General features: G+C 46.3%; 1 protein-coding gene across 1 annotated transcript; it reads left to right on the top strand.

The window, feature by feature from the left end:
* Nucleotides 1-216: 216 nt before the first annotated feature.
* Nucleotides 217-18,126, top strand: LOC144119742 (uncharacterized). Its single transcript, XM_077652289.1, has 6 exons — nucleotides 217-261; nucleotides 1,168-1,963; nucleotides 11,681-11,755; nucleotides 14,322-14,416; nucleotides 16,441-17,236; nucleotides 18,043-18,126. Coding segments are annotated over exons 1-6 (1,773 nt in total). The 5' UTR covers nucleotides 217-252; the 3' UTR covers nucleotides 18,045-18,126.
* Nucleotides 18,127-24,518: the final 6,392 nt, after the last annotated feature.

The raw sequence follows: 24,518 nt of genomic DNA on the forward strand, positions 1-24,518 counted from the left end.
CTCTTACTTGGTTTGTTTTTCTCCTGGCACCAAAATTGCTTTAGGAAGCATTTCGCATGCAGAGCGTGCACATTTATTCACCTCAACCGTTGGATGGACAACAGCTGTCGAGTTTTTGTGTCTACATTTTTTTTCTCTCCCCCTATTTGCTTGCTTGACAGCTATGGGCCCAGAGCAGTATAAAAGGCCTCCAATCGCTGTACACTTCAGCAGTACCGTGTCAACTCCAGAAGGCTGTAGCTCACGACAAATATGTTTGCCGTAAGTACCAAGACTACGAAGCCTGCCTTTTTAAAGCCGAAAGCAATGTTGTCAGCTTTTTGGTGATGGATTTATTTGCATGAATTGGCATTTCCTGCATGAGCATAGTACATATGAGCACAATGATAGAAGGATGCTGATGTCATTAAAACTGAGTGACAAAATTTCAATACAAAATTATAATATCTTTGAAGGAAGCCTAAATTGTCTGAGCAGGAAGTGAGTTATTAAGCAACCACTTGCAAAGATCATAACTATTTCAACTGTTTTTTAAGGCCGCCACAAACTTTACACCTGAGATTTCATCGACCGATCTTAAAAGGCTTTTCTTCCTCTCTTCTTTCTTATTTTCTAAAAGATTCTGAACTGAATAAAACGTTTCTAATTTCGCATCCCAGTGCAGTGACCGTCGAGTGTGAGAACTCCATACTATGAAATAAGGAGTTATCTTCCTTATAACAGGAGCAGGCACAAATTGAATTATATACAGAGATTGTGAAGGACATTTGAAACGCATCGAAGAGAATTACAGGTACAAAAAGTAGGCGTCTAGATCTTTTCCTTGACACTGAAATGCAGATCAGTTCACTTTGTTTACCCGACTTTCCAGAAGCGTCATGCATCCAAATTTTTTCTTTTTCTTTTATAACCCACTGCGTGTCTAAACAAGCTTTTAGGCACCTCTCGTGTCGATATTGGGAATAACATTACCCTAAATATATGTCGAAAATAATATAAAGTGCTTCAATTTCTTCGATTTTCTCCTATATCCTCTGCCGACTATCATACCCAAAAGTTGAACCCTTGACAATGAAGCATACCCTAACAGCCCTTTTGAACTCTTATTGAAATCTGATCATTTTTCTACCAAAATGCCTTATCACTCTTACGTTCTTTCCCTTTTAGTTTCGTGCAAGCCTCGTTCTCGCGCTAGTGGCTAGCGCTCTGAGCCACCCAGTCGTCACCACGGGTGTTGGTGTGCTCCCGGGTGTTCCTCTGGGTGCTTACATTGGCGCCCCAGCCTTCCCCGCCGTGTCTGCGCCAGCAGCCGTTGCGTACCATGCCGCTCCAGCAGTCGCTGCTGTTGCTCCAGCTGTTACTCGCGTCGACACCTACCATGCTGCACCTGCAGTCGCTACTGTTGCTGCCGCCCCTGTTGTGGCCTCTGCCGCTCCAGCCACCGTCACCAAGGTTGACACTTACCATGCCGCTCCGGCCGTCACTAAGGTGACCAGTGTTCAGACCTCTCCGGCTGTCGCCACTGTCGCTGCCGCCCCAGTCGTCGCAAAGGTCTCCGCCGTTCAGGCGGCCCCAGCCGTTACCCGGGTTGACACCTACCATGCCGCCCCCGCCGTGGCAACTGTTGCCGCTTCCCCAGCTGTCGCGAACTTCGCCGAAGTCCAGGCTGCTCCCGCTGTTACCCGCGTCGACACCTACCACGCCGCCCCTGCGGTTGCCACCGTTGCCGCTGCTCCGGCTGTGACCAAGGTTGCAACCGTTGCCCATGCTGTTCCTGCTGTCGCCGCCTACCACGCTGTTCCAGTGCTCGCCGCTCCTGTTTACGGTTACGGCGTTGGAACCCTCGGCTATGGTTTGGGTGACTTTGGCTATGGCTATGGCCTTGGGGCCTACGGTCTTAACTACGGCTACGGCCTTGGCAGTCCCTTCCACTACACCAACCTCCTCCTGCGTAAGAAGAAGTGTAAGTAGCAATTTTTTTATGTTTTCTTTTGTGCTGTCATTGTCGTTATCAAAAATGGATAACAGGCTAAAGTATGTGCTTTTGTGTCATTTTCTGTACATTTATTAAATATCGCATAACCTAGACAGCATTATAGCAATAAGATAGGAATACACTGAACAGCTTTGCCTGCTTATCTGAGCCAGTAATAATTTTAGTATGGTTAGGAGCTATCCGATAGGTAGGAAAGCATACAAAGTGAGATCACAGTGATATGAAAAATGTTTACGAGGTACGCTACTTTATATCGTACGAAACTATTTCGTGTTGTTAACATGAACTAGACGAGTAAACCAAACTGTATAGTCTGATACAAACTATTACAGAAGAGCTTAGCGCAATAGTTTTCTCTCAAATCGATATCCAGGGATTTATTGTCTCGTATGATGTAACCCTGAGCTGTACTCAAATTGAGAAGCTAAAGACAATGAAATACGTTTCCTTTGCAGGAACTGAAATACTATCGCAAGAAACATCGCTGCTCTGGAGATGCCTACACTCCTCCTGAAGGCATTTTTAATAAACAACATTTGTAGCAAAATTTGTCCTACATTTATTTAAAATTGTAATGGGGGCTCGCGACGGTTACCCCGGTTAGTCGCGAAACTAAATGGCGTTGGTCACTGGAGGCTTTCCCAGTGTACCGCGTTTCTTCTATCCTGATTTGTAAGGTATATGGCTGCCGCTTACTAGTGATTCAAGTGCAACAATCACATTTGGGATGCCCTTCGTATCTGCCTTCGCAACGTTGTTACATTAGCTGATAATTTAAAACACTACACTGTTGGCACATCTCAAATGGCCGATATTGTGAACTAACACTTACAAGGCAACAGCAAACTAGAATTTTGTTCACCACTTAAGCAGCATATTATGCACTTATGCAGGTCCTAAAAGACAGCTAAGGGGTGTTCGAAGGGCTCCGCTCAATGCAATTAGCTTGTAAAAGCTCACTGCACTGTTCCAATAACAAAGCGCTGGGGCAGCCATATACCTTCAATGCCTGGCAACACAGGGATACGAATGCGCTATTTTAAATTTTTAAAGCAAAAGCTTTGCCAGCCTATCCACGCCGATTTCTCAGTGTCTGCGCGAGCGATCTCGAACGGCGCTGATATGACCTTGAACCGGCACCAATCAATAAAAAAAAGCCAAATTCTCCATTACGGGTGAATCGGGCCCGGGGCCTCCGGCATGCGAGACGGGGATGCTTCCACTCTCCGAAGACTCCTTTTTTTCCAACATGGTATTTACTACAGGTGGGTATGTATATGTACAGAAAAACGACATATTACAGATTATTGACAAAGCACGCAGCTAATGAATGCACTGCACTTGCAAGGCAGAAAACAACACAGCTAAAAGGGCGGCAAAGATGGGAACCGCATAAACGGCGGAAACCAGTGCGGGGAAAGTACCTCTTATCGAGAATGTCCTTGAGTTGGAGCATTATTCCACCGAAATGGTTAAAACATGGCTACTGCTTTTTCTATAGATGTGCATTGGGCACATGCGATGAATTCTTGCTACTTTTTTACTTTTGTTCCTCGCGGCAATATATGTCTTGTAGTTACGATTTGCCCTGTATAATTATAATTGCCATTTCTTTTTGCCTTGTATTCCGCGTTGTATTTAATTAATTGTTCCTATCGTACATTATCTGTTATTTTGCTCTCCTTACTAAAAGCTGCTGTGTAAAGTATTTTGAATAAATTAATAAATAAATAAGTAAATAAATAAATGAGAGGTTCAGCGTTGCGGTCCAGCATGCGCGTTTCCACAGGCTATGAAGTTTAATAAGGAAAAAACATGTGATATGGTTCGTAATCAGGCTGAATAGCCGCAAGGCAACGAACATTGTAAGAATTTAAATAAAAGAATTTCTTTAGCATCCTCTGCAACGCATCCCAAAACGAGATCGCATCCTTGGAGTTAATGTGACAGTGTTCAATGATTTCAGGTACACTGCACAGACGTAATTTAACAGAAAGCACAATTTTTTTTTCCTTCGGAGTCACGTGTTAAATGGCACAGCTTCAGTGTATAATTTGTAGAAGAAGGTTTGGTGCAAGGAGGGATCGTCATTTTGTGCACTCGCGTTAACAAGTTATGACCTTTGAGACGAAGATAAATCGTATGATACAATTGCGGCGGAAAGAGCATCGTTATCATATTGCTGTACACAATCTTACGCGAAACAGAAAATCAGTACTCGATGGAAATTCGTACTCTCAAGAGCCCCACAGAAGCAAATACTTCCTGCATAAAGCCTCAGTAAGAGGGGCGCTCAGTAAAATTCGAAAAAAAACCCTAAATTTGGAAGCCGGGTCATGAACCCGGGTCACGACAGGGGAGGTTGTCGAACTGTCTTGCGATCTGACACAAATGGATTTGTGGCAAAGCGTCCTTGACGCGCAACAGGCCGTACCTGTTGTTGCTTGGAACGACTTCGTGGGTGCGGACGATGAGAAAGCAGAGTCCTGCGCTGACGAAGCCATAGCGTGTAAAGTGCGAGCAACCGAAGGCAAAGACGTCGAGGATGATGACTTGCCGCTAGTTGCCGCGAGCGCTTCAACAGCGGTTAGTTACATCGCGAAACAATTTGTTGCCATCAAAGGTCGTGGAGACGAGCACGTGGCCGCTCTGGACAGACTAGAAAGCACCCTAATAGGGCGTGCTTTGAAAAATCTGACGCAGGTCACAGGCTTTATTAAGAAATAAACGCTGTCTTTGATTGATTTTGGGTTTTCGTTGCTATAATATTAGAAGTCCACTTACTACGAACTTCGGATTTAACGACCGCAATCAGCGTGACCGTCAGGTTCGTTGTAAGTGGGCTCGACTTAACAACACTCCTTCACCCCGCTGTTTCTAGTTCCGATCGTTAACAACGGAAATACAAGACTTTCGCCGTCAGGCTCCGAGTTTGCGAAACATCTGCTGTTGCATCTGTCAACGCGATAAACGTCGAGCACTCTTTTACACTAGGGACAGTGGGGTCATCAGCGGCCGGCGTTTTCCCAAGAAGCGGAAGTAAAACTTGAGTTTCTGAACTATTTCTCTAGGAGCCTAGATTCTACTTGGCTATGCTATAAGACGTGGCTATAAGAGGTACTTTAATAAAATAGAATACGCAACGCGCTCGGCTTCTTTTTCTTTTAATATACATCGCTCATAGCAAGCCCGCCTGGCGAGGCTCTTTCAGAGTGGCTGTTTCAGCAAATACGGTTAATACCGTTAAAAAATATTAGAGATTAGCAAAATGTTTTGTCTAATAAAAACGCTTTATTTTCTGACCCGCCGCGGTGGCTCAGTAGTTACGGCGCTCGGCTGCTGACACAAAAGACGCGGGTTCAATCCCTGCCGCGGCGGCGGAGTTTCCATTAAGGCGAAATTCTAGAGGCCCGTGTACTGTGCGATGTCAGTGCACGCTAAAGAACCCCAGGTGGTCGAAATTTGCGGAGTCCTTCACTACAGCGTCCCTCATAGCCTTAGTCGCTTTCGTACGTCAAACTCCCATAAACCATAAACCAAACCACTCTATTCCGCTTTTAGCACACAATGTTCCACTTCAGACGTCTGTTTACTACACAAGCAATCAGGAAATTGGTGCAGTTAAATGAAGAGCATAAAAAAATCTTTCCTGTTTATTCGTACGTAGCCGAGGGTTCACAGACTGGTTTGAAAGAAGATTATTACCTTAATAATAATAATAATTGGTTTGGGGGCCAAGGAAATGGCGCAGTATCTGTCTCATATATCGTTGGACACCTGAACAGCGCCATAAGAGAAGAGATAAAGGAGGGAGTGAAAGAAGAAAGGAAGAGAGAGGCGCCGTAGTGGAGGGCTCCGGAATAATTTCGACCACCTGGGGATCTTTAACGTGCACTGACATCGCATAGGGCACGGGCGCCTCAGCGTCTTGCCTTCAAGAAAACGCAGCAGTCGCGGTCGGCTGCGTTCAAAAATGGTTTTTGGAGGCAGTTAATGGAAGGGATCATTTCAACCTAACCATGGCTTCAGTTCAATGCTAAAAAAGTTCTAACAAAACCTGGAGCGCAAGCAGCAGAATTTAAACAAATCGGAGAATGTCCCCATGCCCCCCGGGAGGGACGAGGCATAAAGACGAAATACCAATGGGAGGCCTTACAAGTGAGCTCCGACCCGGTGACTCGGCTACAACTCGTCCGACTGGCCGAAGACGCCGCCGAAAGTCACGACCTTTCGGCTGTCATCAAGGCGGGTAGCCCTCTGGCGACCTTCTTTCTGTTGGACAATAAATTTTTTCCTATCCTATCCTATCTCATACTATCCTAAAGAAATCCGTGCAGCCTTATTACTTCAAATCAGTTCAAAAAGAGTGCGGTATATCGAATTCACTGCAGATTCCCGAAAGTACGGAGGCATTTCTTAGCCTAGTGATTCGTAGCCTATAGCCACGGTGGCTCTATTTCTGGCGCTCGGCTGCTGGCCCGAAAGACGCGGGTTCAACCTCACTCCGGCAGTCGTGTTTCGATGGAGGCGGAATGCTAGAAGCCCGTGTACTGCGCGATGTCTGTGCACGTTGAAGAACCTCAGGTGGTCGAAATTTCCGGAGCCCTTCACTACGGTGTCTCTTATAGCCTGAGTCGCTTTGAAAAATTGAACCCCCCTAACCCACGAACCAAGCCATAAGCTAGCTTATTAACCTTTACCTAGCATCGGTATTATTAGATTTCGGTGATGTATTGAAGTACCGACGATAGAGTTTTAAGAACTTGAATCAGAAATCAATTTTGGTTATGTATGTTCTGTATCCGCATCGGAAATACAATTTTGATGGTATCGAGTATCGGCATCTAAGATATCTTTCTGAGGTATCGTGCTCAACCCTGCCCAATACAACGTCATTTTCAACTGGTATCCGAGTAGGCTACATTAGCATCGCCTGCAGATAGAAAGCTGATTGAAAGATATAAAGACAGCGAAATTAGGCGTGTCAAAGCCGCTACATACGCCCAATCCATTTAGCAGAAAACTTTTTCAGAACAAACATTATTGAAGATTGATTTTACGAAACAAGCGAGTGCAATGCGGCCATGCGATGCCAGGTATGAATGGCAGCACTGGTGTTTAATGCCTGGAAAATGGTGAAGTTCAGAGTAGCTTTGTATTGAATTTTACTGGAGGCGGAGTTGCTTTAAACTAAACGATCAAATTTTGCACAAGCGAGAAAGAAGCATTGGAACTCCGGAGGCCCCGTGCCTTACGAAGGCCGTAGTGCTACGATCATCACAACGCTCCTCGGGACTCCCGGCCGCCAAACACTCATATACTGCTAGGTCGCTCAGCCGCAGGGTCCGCATGCACAATCAAAATCGAAAGCCTGTGGCAAAGCAGTCAAGGTATAAAAAAAAAGCGAAAAGAAACACCAAAACCATCGACAACACCGAAACCCAATGGTTGGGTTTCTAAAGCTGCATATACAGACGCAGTTGCGATATTTTATGATGAAGAATAAGTTAACGTAATTCTGCGGCGATACCATGCGCAGCGATGCGATTATAATATGACGCAATGCGGGAAAGCCAAATCAAAGGCCTTTCGAAGACCTACTTTTGACCCTCGATATTTCAAACGACAGCACCGATCAAGAAGTCTCAAAAACTGGGTCCACCATCGATGTTTACAATCTTCAGTTTTAAAAGCACTGTTGCGCCCGAAAACCGCAATAAAACGTTGAATAGTTAATTTCAGTTTAATAATCGTATTGTAATTAAACTATAACACATCGATAATGTGCGCCTTGCTGTAAAATCATCATGTATTGTCCGCACCGACGCATCCCTCACGGTTCGTAAAATAAAATTCCTTCGAACGTTTTAACCACGCATTTTTTTATTTTGGTGGCAGATTGTTTGCTCTCTGCTTTTACAATGTCTAAGGCCCCATAACAACGCAGCAAAATGTAAAAGTCGTGGTCAAAGATTAATTGATATATAGAGCTGAGGTTTCAAAATAGGACATCAGGGCTCAGTTAGTGCAAAATGCGAAATGGACCACTTTCGTTACCGCACTTCACAGCAAAGAACTGAACTAAAAAATGTCTTGTTTCTAGGAATGGAGAACTTTAAAGCAGGTTTTTTTGTTTTCTAAGAGATAGATGGATCTTCCACTTTCTGCAAATGACTCATATCTTTCCTATTACCATAGACTTAGTGTCATTCAAGCTCGTTCTTGCAACAAACTGGTGAGTTTTTCCGCTGATAGTACATCACGTCAAAAAACAAGTATGCTAGAAACTTTGATAGCCTTCCTGGCATTCAGGTATGGACAAGATGAAGCTTTTCCCCGCATCTGTAACACCTTCTTTTCTTTAGCCTATAAAAATCTCTTCAATAATGCTTAGTGCGAAACTTCGCTCATATAAATGCTCCGCTAGCCCGAGGCACAGTGCATCTGGCTCGCACTTGTCTTTAAACCGGCTGGTGACTATAGACGAGTTCGTAAAAAAGAAAATAATTTGCAGCGCCTGCATCTTGATCAATTATATTCTGTTCAGGCGACAAGAAATTTTCTTTCATTCATAGCAGAACGTGCCGCGGATATCCCTCCGCCAGCGAGAAAGCAGGAAATGTTTATAGGCAAGCAGAATCCGGATTCTAGAAAAATAGCTGGTGGTTTGGCATCACCAAGCACGCAAAATAGTGCGAAAACAGAGCTTTCTGCAAGAGGGCACTACCGCCACTTAACTAAAAGCGCGATTAAAGGGTCCACTAGTAAAGGGAGGTAGTCATGCGTGTCTTTGACATTTTCATCGTCAATGCCAATTCACTCAATGTACGCCGGCGGCCTATATGCGAAAGTGCTGCGTTTAAATAGAAATGTTGTCCACGCCTACGCGTACTTCCCGAGTGCAGTGCTTCTGCACGGCGTTGTCCACGCCAACGTAAGCAGCGCACTTCTCTCTGTCACTATCGCCACTCAGCTCAACGCTCAAATAGTTTATAGCAGCACTAGTTGATGAATCGATGGTGCATGTGCAATGCACAGCGCAAGAGTGTGTCGCAGTTTAACACGAGGCACATTTGGCGGCGGCGATAGCCTAGTGCTCTCTCACAGTGGCCAGCGAGGCTCATCTATTCGCGCAGCCGCGGATTCGAACCGCACTCGCGAGTGTTTCATCATCATCATCATCATCATCAGCCTGACTACATCCACTGCAGGGCAAATGCCTCTCCCACGTCTTTCCAATTAACCCTGTCATTTTCCAGCTGCGCCCACCGTATGCCTGCAAACTTCTAGATCTCAACCGCCCACCTAACTTTCTGGCGCCAACTGCTAGGCTTGCCTTCTCTTGGAATCCACTCCGCTACTCTTAAGGATCATCGGTTAGCTTGCCTTCACATTGCATTCCCTGCCCAAGCCCATTCATTTCTCTTTATTTCGACTAGGATGTCATTAACCTGTGTTTGTACCCTCACCCACTCTGCCCGCTTCCGGTCTCTTAACGTCACACCTATCGCTTTTCTTTCTATGGCTCGCTGTGTTGTCCTTAACCTAAGCTCTAGCCTCTTTGTTAGCCTCCGCGTTTCTGCCCCGTAGGTGAGTACCGGTAAGATGCAGCTGTTGTACACTTTTATCTTGAAGGATATTGGCTAACTGCCATTCATGATCTGAGAGAACATGCCATGTGCGCTGCACCCGATTCTTATCCTTCTAGTTTATTGAATTTTTTTTATTTATTTTAAATGTTTTTTTTTCGGTTGGTAAAAACCCGCAAACAATGCAAGATCTTGCTCGGAGTTTACCCACAGGAATAGCGCTTTCGCGCTAAAAGTAGCCAAACACTCTGCATTGTTACCAGCACTCAGGACACGCCGCCCGTGTTGCACAAGCGGCGGTGCTCGAGTTGCAGTGAGCACGTCCTGGTCGCTTCTTGCAGCTTGCAGCCGATGCTCACAGTAGGAAGGCAGCGGCAAAAAATAGAAATAAAATCGCGAGTTCAGGGGTTCATTTATTCGTAGCGTTCCCTTGCTTCGAATGGTCTGCGCCAATATCCTTATTGTCATTGCCAAACTTAGATCCTAACATTCACCTTCTACGATACGAAAATTTAAATTTCGCAGTTCTTCTAAAAGCTAATTTAGAATTTCGTCTAATTGCCGCAAAGAATATACATGTCAGGAGTCGAACAAACTCATAAATATTAGCACATTCTGAAACTAGCAGATCTTCTAGAAAGACCACCTGTCAACACTCAAGGCCAACGGTGGCAACCCGTGAGCCCTGATGGAGTCAAAATCCTACATGTCAAAACCTTGCGCTGCGAAGCCTCTATGCATTCGATAATATTTACGACGCGGATATGAGTTGGGGCAGCCATTTCAAAAAAATATTTCGAAATGAGAGCAGAAAATTGGGAATGGATAGCGAAATATAAATCGTCATATTTCGCATAATTCGTCATCTACAGGCATGTCAACCTTCCTGCTGCTTTTTCTACCTTAGACTGCACAGCTCGACGGAAATGAGATAGCAGTGATGCCGATAGCAAAACGAATTACAGAGGAACAGTCCTGGTAGAATTAAATAGTAGTTTCCTCCGTTACTAAGGAGCGAGCGGAACATTTGTATTGCGGTGTCAGTTGACTCTATTAGTGCAGAAAGCGTTAAGGTTTTTTTTTATCTTCATGTAGTATGGTCAAACATATTTTCGCTTTTAGATTGACGTGGGAGAACACAGGGGCGACACAAACACTGGTGCGCAAACTATCAACTGAGGTTTATTGCGGCGTGCACACACATGTAAGATTAATTTGTCAAAACATAAAAAACACATTTGAACCAGCAACTTTGCTTTCGTATCGTCAAGCATCAGAAAGACTTTGTCCCAGCAGATCGGTTTATGTTTGGTATCTCTTGTCCAAGAACTGCTTTTATTGTTTGGTAAGCAAAACTGAAGGGTCACTAACACACGTCCCTTCTTATCCTGATTCCAAGCAGAAGGCTTCCCACAGCTCCCTGGTTGTCTTATCCCTGGATTTCAGCAGAACTGTAGTCTGTTGGAAGTGGGGTTTGCAGCTATCGCATCTGGCGCAATGCGCCGCCAGATTTCCAGGTGAGTTAATCTGCCAGCATTTGCGGTTATGCCCTCTGAGCTATTCATTTAAACATCTGCCCGTCTGGCCCACATATACTCGGCCGCAAGATAGCGGTATCTTGTAAACCACTCCTTCACAGCACTCGACGAACCTGTTTGTGTGCCTGACGCCACAAGACTCCTCTTCTCCGGGACTGGTTTCTTAATTTACCTTCGCGCACATTCCTTTTAGTTTTCTTGGTGCGGAAAAAACTACTTGCACTTCATGCCTTTCTGCAACTTTTTTCAAATTGTGAGAAAGTGCATGAATGTACAGTAGAACCACGGGACTTTTTTTTTCTTGCTTTTTGCCTCGGTCCGTTGCTTTCACAAATTGTTTAAGCACTTTTTCTGCTAGTGATGCAAGCAGTGGTTTCGGGTAACCGGAATTTACCAGTCTTGCTGCCTGGTTGTTCGGACTACTTAGCATCTTGTGGCTGCAGGACCTATTTATGGCCTGCTCGAAACAAGACATGGCCATGTTTCGCATGATCAGCTTTGAGAGGGCCGAGTCATACGGCAGTATGCCTTTTTCGCTGCTTGTTGCGTACTCCCAGCACTAGTGGGTCTCCAGGGACAAAGCCAGATCAAGGAACTGCAGGTTGCCGTTCGTGGGAACTTCACGAGTGAAGGTCAGCCCTGAGTGGGCTAACTTGAATTGTTCCAGTGTTTTTCCTACAAGGTTCGGTATGGCCAGAGTGTTGTCAGCGCAGACTAAAATGTCATCGACGTAGCGAAAGCACTGTGTAACACCAAGCGGAGCCATGGGAGGGGACAAGAGACTTGAGAGACTCCCACGTCAGTCTAAAAGAGCAATTATGTTTGACCATGCTAACTACCAACTAGCCCAATTTGAAACCGTTTTCTTGTAGTATGTCTCGCTGTGTTTCAGAGAGAAAATCAGAGGCTGGCTTTCAGCAAAAAGGAACACCCTGAATTGAACGGCTGTTTTCTCCGCCTTCGATTTCACCGCGAATTTGCCGCGAGGTGCTTATTTTCCGCCTAGAGATGTTTTTACGTTTTTTTGTAGTTTTTATCATTCTAAAATTTTTCACATCTAGCCCATACTAGCCAGAATGCTAAAATAGGGCTTTCTTGTTCCATCTAGTCATCCCTGAAGTAGCAGCCGAGTCGCTCCCTAAACGTGAGAGATTGCAGTACTGGCCACCTTTTGTTAGAGTTTTTCTTCTTTTTTTTCTGTGGACCTTCTGACCACACAAACATCCGAAAAAAATGGCCAAGTTTCAAACTGCCTGGCCGAGCATTGCCTCGTTAGGTATTAAGACGGGAAAAAAAATTGCTGGCGGTTTAGCTCTCGTTAAACCTGCAGTCACACGATAGCTACAGCTGGCCTAGTGGAACTTGGTCACGTGACCAACCATATGACGAACCACGTGATTTGCCACGGCGCCGCGCCGCCGGCAACTGCTCCGCTTCACGTGACCAACCACGTGACAGCCTGACGGCGCCGCCACCGTCACGGAGCCGCCACGCCGAAGGCTCGGAATGCTGCCGTAATTTAGCTATCGCTACAAAACTTCCTTCCACTTTAGACCAGAAAGTATAAATTGTGGGGTTAGCGTCCAGAAAAGACCGATGGGCTAAATGGGACGTCATGGTGGAGGACTGCGGATTACGTTAGGCCACGTGGGGTTATTTAAAGTACGCTGACATGGTGCGGAGCATGGGCGCCTTGCGTGTCGCCTCTATGAAAACGCGGCCACCGCGGCCGGCCAGGATTTAACCCGGATCGGCCGACTGAGTAGCAGAGCGCTCGCACCACTGAACCACTACGCCTGCTTTTTCGTTTTGGATTAATCTAGCTTGATCCCGTATACGAAGATTTAAAGCCTATGCATGGTTACCACTGCGACAAAGATTTCCCCCCGTTGCTGTTGTCGCATTCTCTCTGAATTGGAGCTAAAAAAGTATTTGCGAACATTGTTTAGTTCATATAACATTCCGTTTTGGTGGTGCCTGTGGTACCTTACCATTTGGTTCAGTTGACTTTAGAATAAAGAGCTCCAATACTTTTTATTCAGTGCATGTGTAAAAATATCACACATTAAGGCAGCTGTAGGTTAGTTCCCATATATGCCGAATGTCATTCTCTACTTTACATTCATAGATCCCTGTGAGACCTCATACCCCTTCCGGCACAGTGGTGAATCAGTTAAGCGATGCGCCTGCCAGCGGCGAGCCTTGTGCGACCCACATTGCTCTTCCCAACTGCCACCTCCTACGGTGCGGTGGGAAGTTTGCTCGCTATCTGGTGGGCATGTTGTGATGACGCCGCAAATGTCACAGAACCTATACGTGGCGCACTCGCCTCCTAGTTTGCACTCTGGGCATTATCTGCCAGAGTCAAGCTCGTTATTTTCCCCTCACAACGCAGACGGTGGATTTTCTGGTCAAAGAGGCTTTAATGCTATCACGTTAAAAAGTGCGCATTAAATTTCACGGACCCAGGCATCAAGAATTTTCTCGGTAGCAACGCTTGTTTCATTTACTTTGGGTATTTTTTGTCTAAACACCCCGCAAAACTATTAGTGTTAATTTTGTAGCAGAACGTAAGGAGAGACGGTGATTGACATTGCTTTTTTTGCCTCCATTTTCTGGGTGCTTTCAACGAAAATTGCAGTTTGAGCAATACGGATGGTTAGCGTATTTCCTTTCTCGAACCTTCAGGAGCATAGGGTACTATAAAATTTCATAAGCTGATAAGCTGAGACACCACAAAAAAAAGTGCAACGTTGGTTTCAATACCGCGCAAAGCACCATTCCAGCTGCCTGTAAATGGGCACTCTCAACGATTGAGGAAATTTGCTAAAAATATAGCCAGACGTTAAGTATTTCAACATCAAGCCGCGATTGCGGTGGTGAGTTTTTAACGATAAGCTGGCGAGTTCGTGCCTTTAGACTGAAATTAAGCGCACGATCAGCTACAAGGATGGCAGGGCGGTCCCACGTTTCATCAACATTAAAGGCACGTTCTTGAACCGAAGCTGGCGGTATTGACATAACTGTACATTCCTCTTAGTTTATTTATTTTTCTCGTTTACTGCGAAATTGCTTTAGGGAGCATTTCGCATGCATTACGCGCAAATGTATTCGCCTCAACAGGCGGATGGACAACCGCCGTCGAGTTTTCATGTCCATTTTTTTCTCATCGCATGTTTGCTTTCTTGACTGCTACAGGCCCAGAGGAGTATAAAAGGGCTTCCAAACGCTGTACACTTCAGCAGTACCGTGACAACCTCAGAAGGCTGGAGCGAACGACAACTATGTTTGCAGTAAGTACCAAGACTTCTCCGCATGTTTTTTAAACGCCGAAGCAATGTTTCCTGCTTTATGGTTATGGATTCATCTATTCGAATTGGCGCTATCCACATGAGCATAGTAGTTATACGTACGGTTACAGAAAGGAGCATGGTAGAACAAGCTATCACAAGTGTACCAGAGATAGAGTTTCGAACGAGGCAATTGAAAGATTATATTTTCTCGTGGTTTTGAATGCCACAGCACAAACCAAGTTGAGATATAGTTCCTCGATTTATAGCAAATCTTTTTTCGCCTTTCTCCTCGGTCTTTAGGAAGAACTTCTTTGCATGCACAATGCTTTAATTAGAGTTCCAGTGCAGATGATGTCCTACTAATTAGCATATCTCCATGCCACCAAACAAGCAGTTTTCTCCATCATTGAACTCATAGCTATAAGATAATTCTGATTTGCTGATTATGAAGCATATTAGCCAGAAACATACACCGCGTTCAGCACATGTAACCACGTACAACTCTTCCCACGCATTGGATGCCTGCACCAATGATCATTGCCACTGGCTGCAAATTTGTTCTCAAGTAATTCCCCGAACATTTCATTATTATAAAAAAAATGTGGTACTGAACGCATCTGCGGGTTTTCGGTGCCTGAATTACAGGAAAACAATTGTTGGAAAAGGTTTCCTGTAAGCTTAGCCAGGTAAAAATTTCCTGCACACCTTACCACATAATTACGAACCATTACTATTTCCCCCGTCACGGGCGGAATGACGCACGTAAAAAGAGCCATTCTCGCTGCTTCAAACAAGCCACCTGCTCGTCCAGAAAGAATAGCGGCGCAGTTTAGTAGCACCGGACATTTTTTACACAGCCTGACCTCTGCATAAAACGAAGCAAATTGCAGAATCAAAGACGGAGGCGCTTCTGGGTCTTTTCCTCAGCATATCGGCTCTCTTGCCCTCATTTTCTCAGCTGAAACAGAGGGCCTTTGTTAAAAAGTATTAGAATGCTTTGGTGCCCATATATAAAATACCTTCGTCCCAATTTTGTCGTCATGTGCTCTTTACCGCTTCCCCTTCTTGTACCACTTTCGGCACCTTCCGTCGCCTTTCTACTCCAAACATCTACCACCCCGCCCCCCAGCACGGACGCGCGCGCGCGCACACACACACACACACACACACGCACACACACACGCACGCACATGCACGCGCGCACACACACACACACACACACGCACACACACACACACACACACACACACACACACACACACACACACACACACACACACACACACACACACACACACACACACACACACACACACACACACACACACACACACACACACACACACACACACACACACACACACACACACACACACACACACACACACACACACACACACACACACACACACACACACACACACACACACACACACACACACACACACACACACACACACACACACACACACACACACACACACACACACACACACACACACACACACACACACACACACACACACACACACACACACACACACACACACACACACACACACACACACACACACACACACACACACACACACACACACACACACACACACACACACACACACACACACACACACACACACACACACACACACACACACACACACACACACACACACACACACACACACACACACACACACACACACACACACACACACACACACACACACACACACACACACACACACACACACACACACACACACACACACACACACACACACACACACACACACACACACACACACACACACACACACACACACACACACACACACACACACACACACACACACACACACACACACACACACACACACACACACACACACACACACACACACACACACACACACACACACACACACACACACACACACACACACAGAGGCAAATGTCATTGTTTGTTCACAGGATATTTTTTGCATTAGAGGTAGTTATATCCCATCCTCTTGCACTTCCAGTTCCGTGCAAGCCTCGTTCTCGCGCTAGTGGCTAGCGCTCTGAGCCACCCAGTCGTCACCACGGGTGTTGATGTGTACCCGGGTGTTCCTCTGGGTGATTACATTGGCGCCCGAGCCTTTGCCGCCGTGTCTGCACCAGCAGCCGTTGCGTACCACGCCGCTCCAGCAGTCACTGCTGTTGCTCCAGCTGTTACTCGCGTCCACACCTACCATGCTGCACCTGCTGTCGCTACCGTTGCCGCAGCCCCTGTTGTGGCCGCTGCCGCTCCAGCCACCGTCACCAAGGTTGACACCTACCATGCCGCTCCGGTCGTCACTAAGGTGACCAGTGTCCAGACCTCTCCGGCGGTCGCCACTGTCGCTGCCGCCCCAGTCGTCGCAAAGGTGGCCACCGTTGAGGCGGCCCCAACCGTTACCCGGGTTGACACCTACCACTCCGCCCCCGCAGTGGCAACCGTTGCTGCTGCCCCAGCCGTCACGAAGGTCGCCGCAGTCCAGGCTGCTCCCGCTGTTACCCGCGTCGACACCTACCACGCCGCCCCGGCGGTTGCCACCGTTGCCGCTGCTCCGGCTGTGACCAAGGTTGCAACCGTTGCCCACGTTGTTCCTGCTGTCGCCACCTACCACGCTGCTCCAGTGCTGGCCGCCCCTGTTTACGGTTACGGCGTTGGAACCCTCGGCTACGGCTTGGGCCACTTTGGCTATGGCTATGGCCTTGGGGCCTACGGCCTTAACTACGGCTACGGCCTTGGAAGTCCTTTCCACTACACCAACCTCCTCCTGCGTAAGAAGAAGTGTAAGTAGTTGGAGAGCACTTTTATTTTTATTTTGTGTGTATGTAGCCTTCTTGTCGTCATCAAATGCCGGACCCATTATAAAGCACAAACACTTGTTATATTGTGTTGCCACCGCATGAACTGTAGAAAAACCAGAAAATACATTAATGCAGGAAGGTCCGTCTTACTAAACGGAAGAATGGCGCAGCATCAAGTAACGAGGAAGTAACGATGAAGACTCCTGCGTTATTCTTCTCTTTACCATGTGTGCCCCACTTGTCCAATCCTATGCGCCTCTTAGTCTGTCTTGAGCATGTCAAATATGTGAGTTGATTTTGTTATCTGCAGTCAATATACATCCAGATTCAACAACGTACACAGTAAGAAAAAACAGTAGGTGGCCGTACTTTTCGGAAGAGGTCTTCTGAAGAGTAATATTTGAACAGCTCCCCTACATACCGGAGCCCGCACTCTTTTTGGTATGCTCGCGAGCCATAACATCGGCTGGAACGCAGCTACGGTCAGAACACATTGAGCTAAGAACTTTACCTGTTATACTTACTACCATTGTGCGAGACTGTTCTTATGTCATGCGGACTGACTACGCGAAAAATCAAATTTTAGAACGAGTGTGAGAGCAACAATAACGGAAGTATTTATTATCGATTTGCCTCCCTAATTGAGGCCCAGGGATTTCATAAGTGGTATCAACTCACACTGTATTGTTATCGAATCGAAAATAAACCTCAAGAAATACATGCAATTATCGTCGAGAAATCGGCTCTTAATTGCACATGTGTTACAGTAACCTCTTTTCTTTTCGCAGAGACAATCACTACCCCAAGAAACATGGCTGCTCTGGAGATACCAATACTCCTCAAGTCGGTATTTTTAATAAACAACATTTGAGGCAAAATACCTGGTCAGTTTATTTAAATCAATATAATGTTGGCCGGCTCAAAACCCGGCTTCTCGAAAAAGTCAGCTGAATGGTTGACGAGTGCAAAAGCGTTATTGGATCTTCTGAGCCTATTCATCTCTCAGATTATGTGAAAAATATGTGTTAAGGCGAAAGCCTCATTCTCCCGTCCGTCCGTTCAGCGTTACATCCAGCGCCTGAGGTCACGCATCGACGCGGGCATCTGCCCAATTAAGGCGAAAGCATTTAATGGCTCATGCTCGCGTCCGTCCTTCCGTCCTTACGCTCTTCAGCTCGATAAAAAAAAGAAATCTTTGTGCACGATGACATTCTAACCACCATCCTTTCGTTCCGCAGCCGAGAGTGCTAACGACTACGCAACTTCCTTCCGACGTCCATGTAGTTCTCCTGGTCTAGGACGCTGGAGAGTGTTTGCAGAACGGCTACGTCGAATCAGATGGATGCCTCCCAAACACCCTCCAGTTTCTACAGCATTGAAGGTTCACGGACAATTCTGTACTTGATTATCATGTTAACCACGCATCAGTGACACAAGCAGCAACACCGTGTTAAAGGCTTCCACCTCACCGCAAATGAGGTCAACAAGGCCCTCCTTTAGTGATTTTTTTTAACGTAAAGAGCCGTAATACATAAGGTCCCCAGTGAACTACAAGTGACACCAACGTGTGAAAAGTGCCGCCCACATCCTTCGCTGCGCATGGCCCCGAAGTCCGACCCTCCCATTGACAGAATGTCGTCACATGTTTTCTCGTCCTTCTGTCTCGTTTTGTCGCTTCCGAGTTTCTTCTTTCTACGCACATGTTTATTCTCCTCATGGTCTATTGCACCGTTCGGTAGCACCTTTAATTAAATAAAGTTGAAAGTTGCCGTCCGTCCTGTGCTCTTCCCAGCGTACAAGCGCGTGTTTTCGCAGCTTTTCCTGATAAGAGTGCACGCCTCCGGAGCTTCTGAGCGGCTGACAACATTTGCACAGTACTTCGCAGTAGGCCACCTGCACAGGCGCGGAATAACCACTGGTGCTTTAGTGAGCATGTCTTTTGCGTCCGTCCATGGCTTGAACGTGGTCCCTCTCCGTCTGCCTCGGCGTAATCGGCAGACCGAACGAGCAGCAAAGTAGTGGATTGAAGTACAGCAATAGCTAGAAGGGGTGAGGAGGGAATTGGAGGAAGAAGGTACGGCGCGCAGTCGTCCGTTCGTCCGACGAGAGGCTCTGCGGCAGCGGACCGGTGTGCGCTGCTCAAGCCGAAAGCCAGGGTGCCTTCGTTCGCCACTGCGTGTTGCGTACGTGGTCGTCTACAGCTCAAATGCTGCAGCAAATGCACTCAACAATCGCATTACCGACAAGCGTAATCATCAGCTAGTTTTTAGAGAGATCGATCTCTTCTCAATATGCGTCCGGAGGCACATATTGTAACGGCAAAAAAAAAGAAGACGAAGAGGCCGCTCCGCTGGAAAGACATTCACCACCGTACCATGGCCAATACACCCCCTTCTCCCCCTCCCCCCCCCCCCCCCGCGCGGGTATGTGCAATGGTTACTGAGGTAAACAATCTCATCAGCACGAGAACGAAGCGCGGCGCGAGCGCGTGCATGCCACAACGTGCGATAAGTGTAGAAGGACAGTTAGCCGGAGGTTTACCGTGGAATCTTGACGTCGTGTCTTCCTGGGCCTCCCAACGCAGTTACAAAATGCACGAGGTTTCAAGGAACGCACAGCCGGACCATGCCACTGTGGCACACTGCAGACGTCGTGATTGGGCGCGCCATATTGGAGGCACATGAAAAGAAAGTTCAGAAAGCCAGATTGTGTCTTAGAACGCGCAACTGCAACAGAAATATTCACGAGCTGACAATTCATGTGCACTGTGAAAAATATCGTAATATACAATTCCAGCTTTTGCACTAGGCCCGCCGCGGTGGCTCAGTGGTTAGGGCACTCGACTACTGATCCGGAGTTCCCGGGCTCGAACCCGACCGCGGTGGCTGCGTTTTTATGGAGGAAAAAGGGTAAGGCGCCCGTGTGCTGTACGATGTCAGTGCACGTTAAAGATCCCCAGGTGGTCGAAATTATTCCGGAGCCCTCCACTACGGCACCTCTTTCTTCCTTTCTTCTTTCACTTCCTCCTTTACCCCTTCCCTTACGGCGTGGTTCAGGTGTCCGACGATATATGAGACAGATACTGCACCATTTCTTTTCCCCAAAATACCGATTATTATTATTAATATTTTTAATATTGCACTAGAATACATCAGTATGTATTCAGATGCGGAGGTAGGCGCAAATATTTTTCAAGAGACCAGAAGAGAAGACGAAGTAAATGCATTCGTTGCAGACGTTAGCAGCGAACGGTTGGAGCACTGGTGGATCAGAAGCAGACCAGTTCCCTGAGCAAAGAAGTTGAGGATTGAAAGTCTCTGCTGCACAGAAATGGATGGAATGTCGATAAAAAAGGATCAGAGGTCAAAATAGCACTTCTTCAAAGCTATCGTGGTGGTCTGCAGAGATTGCGCAGTTCTAATGAGAGCTAATGGAATCCGTAGAGTCCATCTGCATAGTGCGTCCTGATATGCGGATAACTAAGTCAGTGAGATGGTGGTGTGCACAACGGGGACAATTTCCAGGATGGAAACGGTAGGGGTTAACTGTACGGGCCGAGCTGAGTAACTGCGGTGAAAGACTGGGGGCTCTAAATGGCGTGCGCTGTAGTCTATTCCGTGTGTGTCCGAGACCGCCCCGTTAGCGTATGTTACAGTCTCGTTGTGGAACGGAAAGGAATGATGCGAACAACGTGTGTTATCATGCCAAATATTTCCACGTTTCATTGTGCTAGTCCTGCTTCAGCTCACAATGACAGCAAGGCGAACAGGATTGAGCGCACGTGACAACTGCGCCTTCTCCGACATTCCGACGACGATGCGTCAGCGCTTAGCTCAAGGGGGGGGGGGGGCAGCATGTTCTGTGAATGCACACCTGCACACGTCCGTTGTCTCACTGTACCCGTCGGCATCCCTTTGGCATTAAAAACTGAAGGAAAGGTTTCATTGCTCCCAAGGCGCGCGACGCATTCCTCGAAACCGTTCCTCTGCCCCTTTTGGTGCGTGTTTTGGTTTTTGCGTCGCGTTAACGGAGCAGAGTTAGCTCATTGTGATAAACGAGTTATTATTTGAAGTCAGGTAGGTGAACGGCACTTTTCAGGGATGTATTAAACGCTGCAGTCGCTTTAAATTTGTAGCGTTTAATGCGATCATTCTAAAAGGGTCTACTACAGACGGAGTTCGATCTTGCGATATACCATTTAAGCTTCGAGCCGCCGCGGTGGCTCAGTGGTTACGGCGCTCGGCTGCTGGCCCGAAAGACGCGGGTTCGATCCCGGCCGCGGCGGTGGAATTTCGATAGAGACGAAAATCTAGAGGCCCGTGTACTGTGCGATGTCAGGGCACGTTAAAGAACCCCAGGTGGTCAGAATTTCCGGAACCCTCCACTACGGCGTCCCTCATAGCCTGAGTTGCTTTGGGACGTTAAACCCCAATAAATCAAACCAAACCTTTATGCTTCGGTGCGCTCTGTCAGTGACGAGCTGTCAGTGGTGCAGCAAACACTGTTATGAATGAGGACTTTGTGGACTAGATTATAAGTTGGGGACGTTTAAGCTTTCATTCTTGCCCTTTAAACTCATCCTTCAAAAAGTGCAGTTTCAACTGTTCATGCATTCGCTTACACTTACTTGTGCCATGATCAATGAAACGAGAGCAGTAAATTGAATCGCGAAAATCATGATGTGTGCTTAGTTTTAAAAGAAACTGAAAAGTAGCGCAGTTAATTTTTTTCTTCTGAAAACGCAACAGGCTGCATTTTGCTGGTATCAAACTTGTTTTACATTACCTATCAATTAGGGACTAATAGTTCTGCGTTTTCGCGTCCACGTTATTTTGTTCGCGTTTTTTTTACGTTTATAGTACATTTCTTGTCCGTGAGAGACTGTTTTACAGCCTGACCACGTTTCGTTTGCAGACGCTACGCTCAAATCATTTGACTATCTCCTGGGTCTACGTTTTAGCTCTCCACGGGAACAGAATGAAAGGCGGTAAGCCTTCTGCCGTTCGATATGTCATTTCATTTTATATCGCGACTAATCTGAATCTATGATCTTGAATAAATAAGGCATGGCTTTAGATTTAACAAAACTTCTGTTGGAGCACTCAATTGTTTCTGTAGTAGAATTGTACAAACAATGTGACTCACTTTTATAGGGTTGTAGCACTAACTTTATGCTCCCATTTATGTAGGAATGCGCCTCCATAAAAAAGCTGCACCATACCTTTGACGCGCGACGAAAGACATAGCCAACGATGACGGAAGCATAACCATGGTTGGGGGGTGAGCTAAAAATTACACAAATCAGCTCAGTCGAAAATGAGTTGAAGTAGCTTTGCAGCCAGCACTATTGTCTACTTAAATCAACTTAAATTTCTCCGTACAATATTTTCCGGCTGATCCGTGCACCATTGTCTTTCTGGTTATTGGCATTGTGTGTTGAAATCACGAAAAAAAAATCGAAACCTGTGCCGCACACACACGCATTAAAACGCCACCCCTTTTGTCACTGGGAAACAGCGCCTGTCCCAGGTGGCACCATGAAAATCATGCTTCGCTCAGTCATGATGGTGGAACTCTGTGGGAGTTTCGCTATCAGTGGATCTAGTTCAGAGAAAGTGCGTTAGGTGTAGTTGGCGTGTCGAAAAAATCAGGTTTGGTCGAGAGGGTCGTGACATCACAGCCACATAACGTCGCAAGGATAATTAAAATGCATCAAAATGATGAGGCCGTACAGCAGTGATGGCGTCACCGCACAATTGATTATTGTTCTATAGGGTCGTGACGACATTCTAACATCATAAGCACTGCCCCTGAAGAAAGCAGAGCAACACGAGTCCAGCCGGTGCTCGAACTGTCGCTCAGTGGGTCCAGAGCTGCGAGCGTTACCCTCGTCCACTTAGGAACGTTCGTTCGACTTGGTTAAAGAGTGACATTTTTAGTCTTGTCGTTTATTATAAAGTATAGTGTAAAATAGCAAGATCAAATGAAACAATATTAAGATAATAAAAAATAAAATAATGAACCATGCCAGTGTCTGTGGAGTGCTAGGCAAAAAGAAAAAAAAACCCAGGCCGCAGAAGGAACCTATGACGCTCTTTGAAAAATTAATGTAGCGCTATTAGGAAGACCACAGAGAGAGAACAACAAAACAAAGAAGAAGGGTGGTATATATAGGCATTATCACATCACGTGCGCACATGGGGGCGGTTCCAGCCGTAAACATGCTATTGTCGTGTCATGTGATATGTTAATGCCTATAAATTCTATCCCTGGACCAAAAATGAACCAGTTGTTAGTAGCATCCTTCTTTGTTTTCTTGTCTCCCTGCCCTGTGGTGTTCCTACTAGCACTGCATGCAGTTTTCAAAAAATTAGTGACCAACTAGCCCGCATCAAGTTCTACTGAACTACTAACGCTATCGCATTATACGTTTAGGCGAAGCTTACATTCCCCTGTCCCCCAATTTGTAGCCCCCATTCTGTTGCTCTGGTCCGCTGTAGGCCAACAACTTTAATGACATGTCGATTGCTTATAATAATTTTGTCATTTTTTACAACAATCTATGACTGTTTGTAACAAGTGAAAAAAAATGACGAGATAAGATTGTCCATGAACAATAGCTCTGTCGCTATCTGTGCGGAGACAAAGCAGTGACGTCACTAGGGTAAACGGCACCCGGTGCGAAAGCCCCGCATGTCACCTTCCCCCAAACAATAATGCATAAACGAATTATTTTTCTCAAGTTAATAACTCAGATCATTTCGTTCAATTAAAATTCAAGAACGGTTTGAGGACACTACAATACTTGAAGCAGAAGTGGCATACCCCTCACTGCTCCCTTCGTTTATGAGAAAGTTTGGCGCGAGAGTTTTGTATGCGTAAATCAGCCATTCCAGCTAAGACTATCAGCAATGAACCTAAAAGTGAACTTGAGGACAAGTGTGATGACGCCCATTCACGTGGTATGGCCGATTTAAGCCGGTCGACAACTCGAAAGACGAGAGGACACCGTGCAGAGTATTGCTAAATGTCTGTGATTTATTGTGAATGCTGCTTCGCAGCCTTCATTTGTGTCGACCGCATAACAAATTGTGTTGGCCGAATGTTAAGGGGAATCTGCCAAGGTGGAGTAGATTTGTAATAAGGGAGTGATTACTCACTGGCATCCACCCAAGCCACAGCCATATACGGCTACAAAGGGAAGCTATAGAGCTTTCTCAGAAAGTTCGCTGTTAAAGAAAAATTCATCCTGGTGCAGGGTTCG

Source organism: Amblyomma americanum, chromosome 2, assembly GCF_052857255.1.
Source record: "Amblyomma americanum isolate KBUSLIRL-KWMA chromosome 2, ASM5285725v1, whole genome shotgun sequence".
Taxonomy (NCBI): domain Eukaryota; kingdom Metazoa; phylum Arthropoda; class Arachnida; order Ixodida; family Ixodidae; genus Amblyomma; species Amblyomma americanum.

What these genes read in the sequence shown, in the direction of transcription:
- LOC144119742 (XM_077652289.1), top strand. An exon ending in CCTCCTGCGTAAGAAGAAGT is followed by an intron (nt 1,964 to 11,680) that starts GTAAGTAGCAAT and finishes GCGTACTCCCAG; the next exon opens with CACTAGTGGGTCTCCAGGGA. An exon ending in GAACGACAACTATGTTTGCA is followed by an intron (nt 14,417 to 16,440) that starts GTAAGTACCAAG and finishes TTGCACTTCCAG; the next exon opens with TTCCGTGCAAGCCTCGTTCT.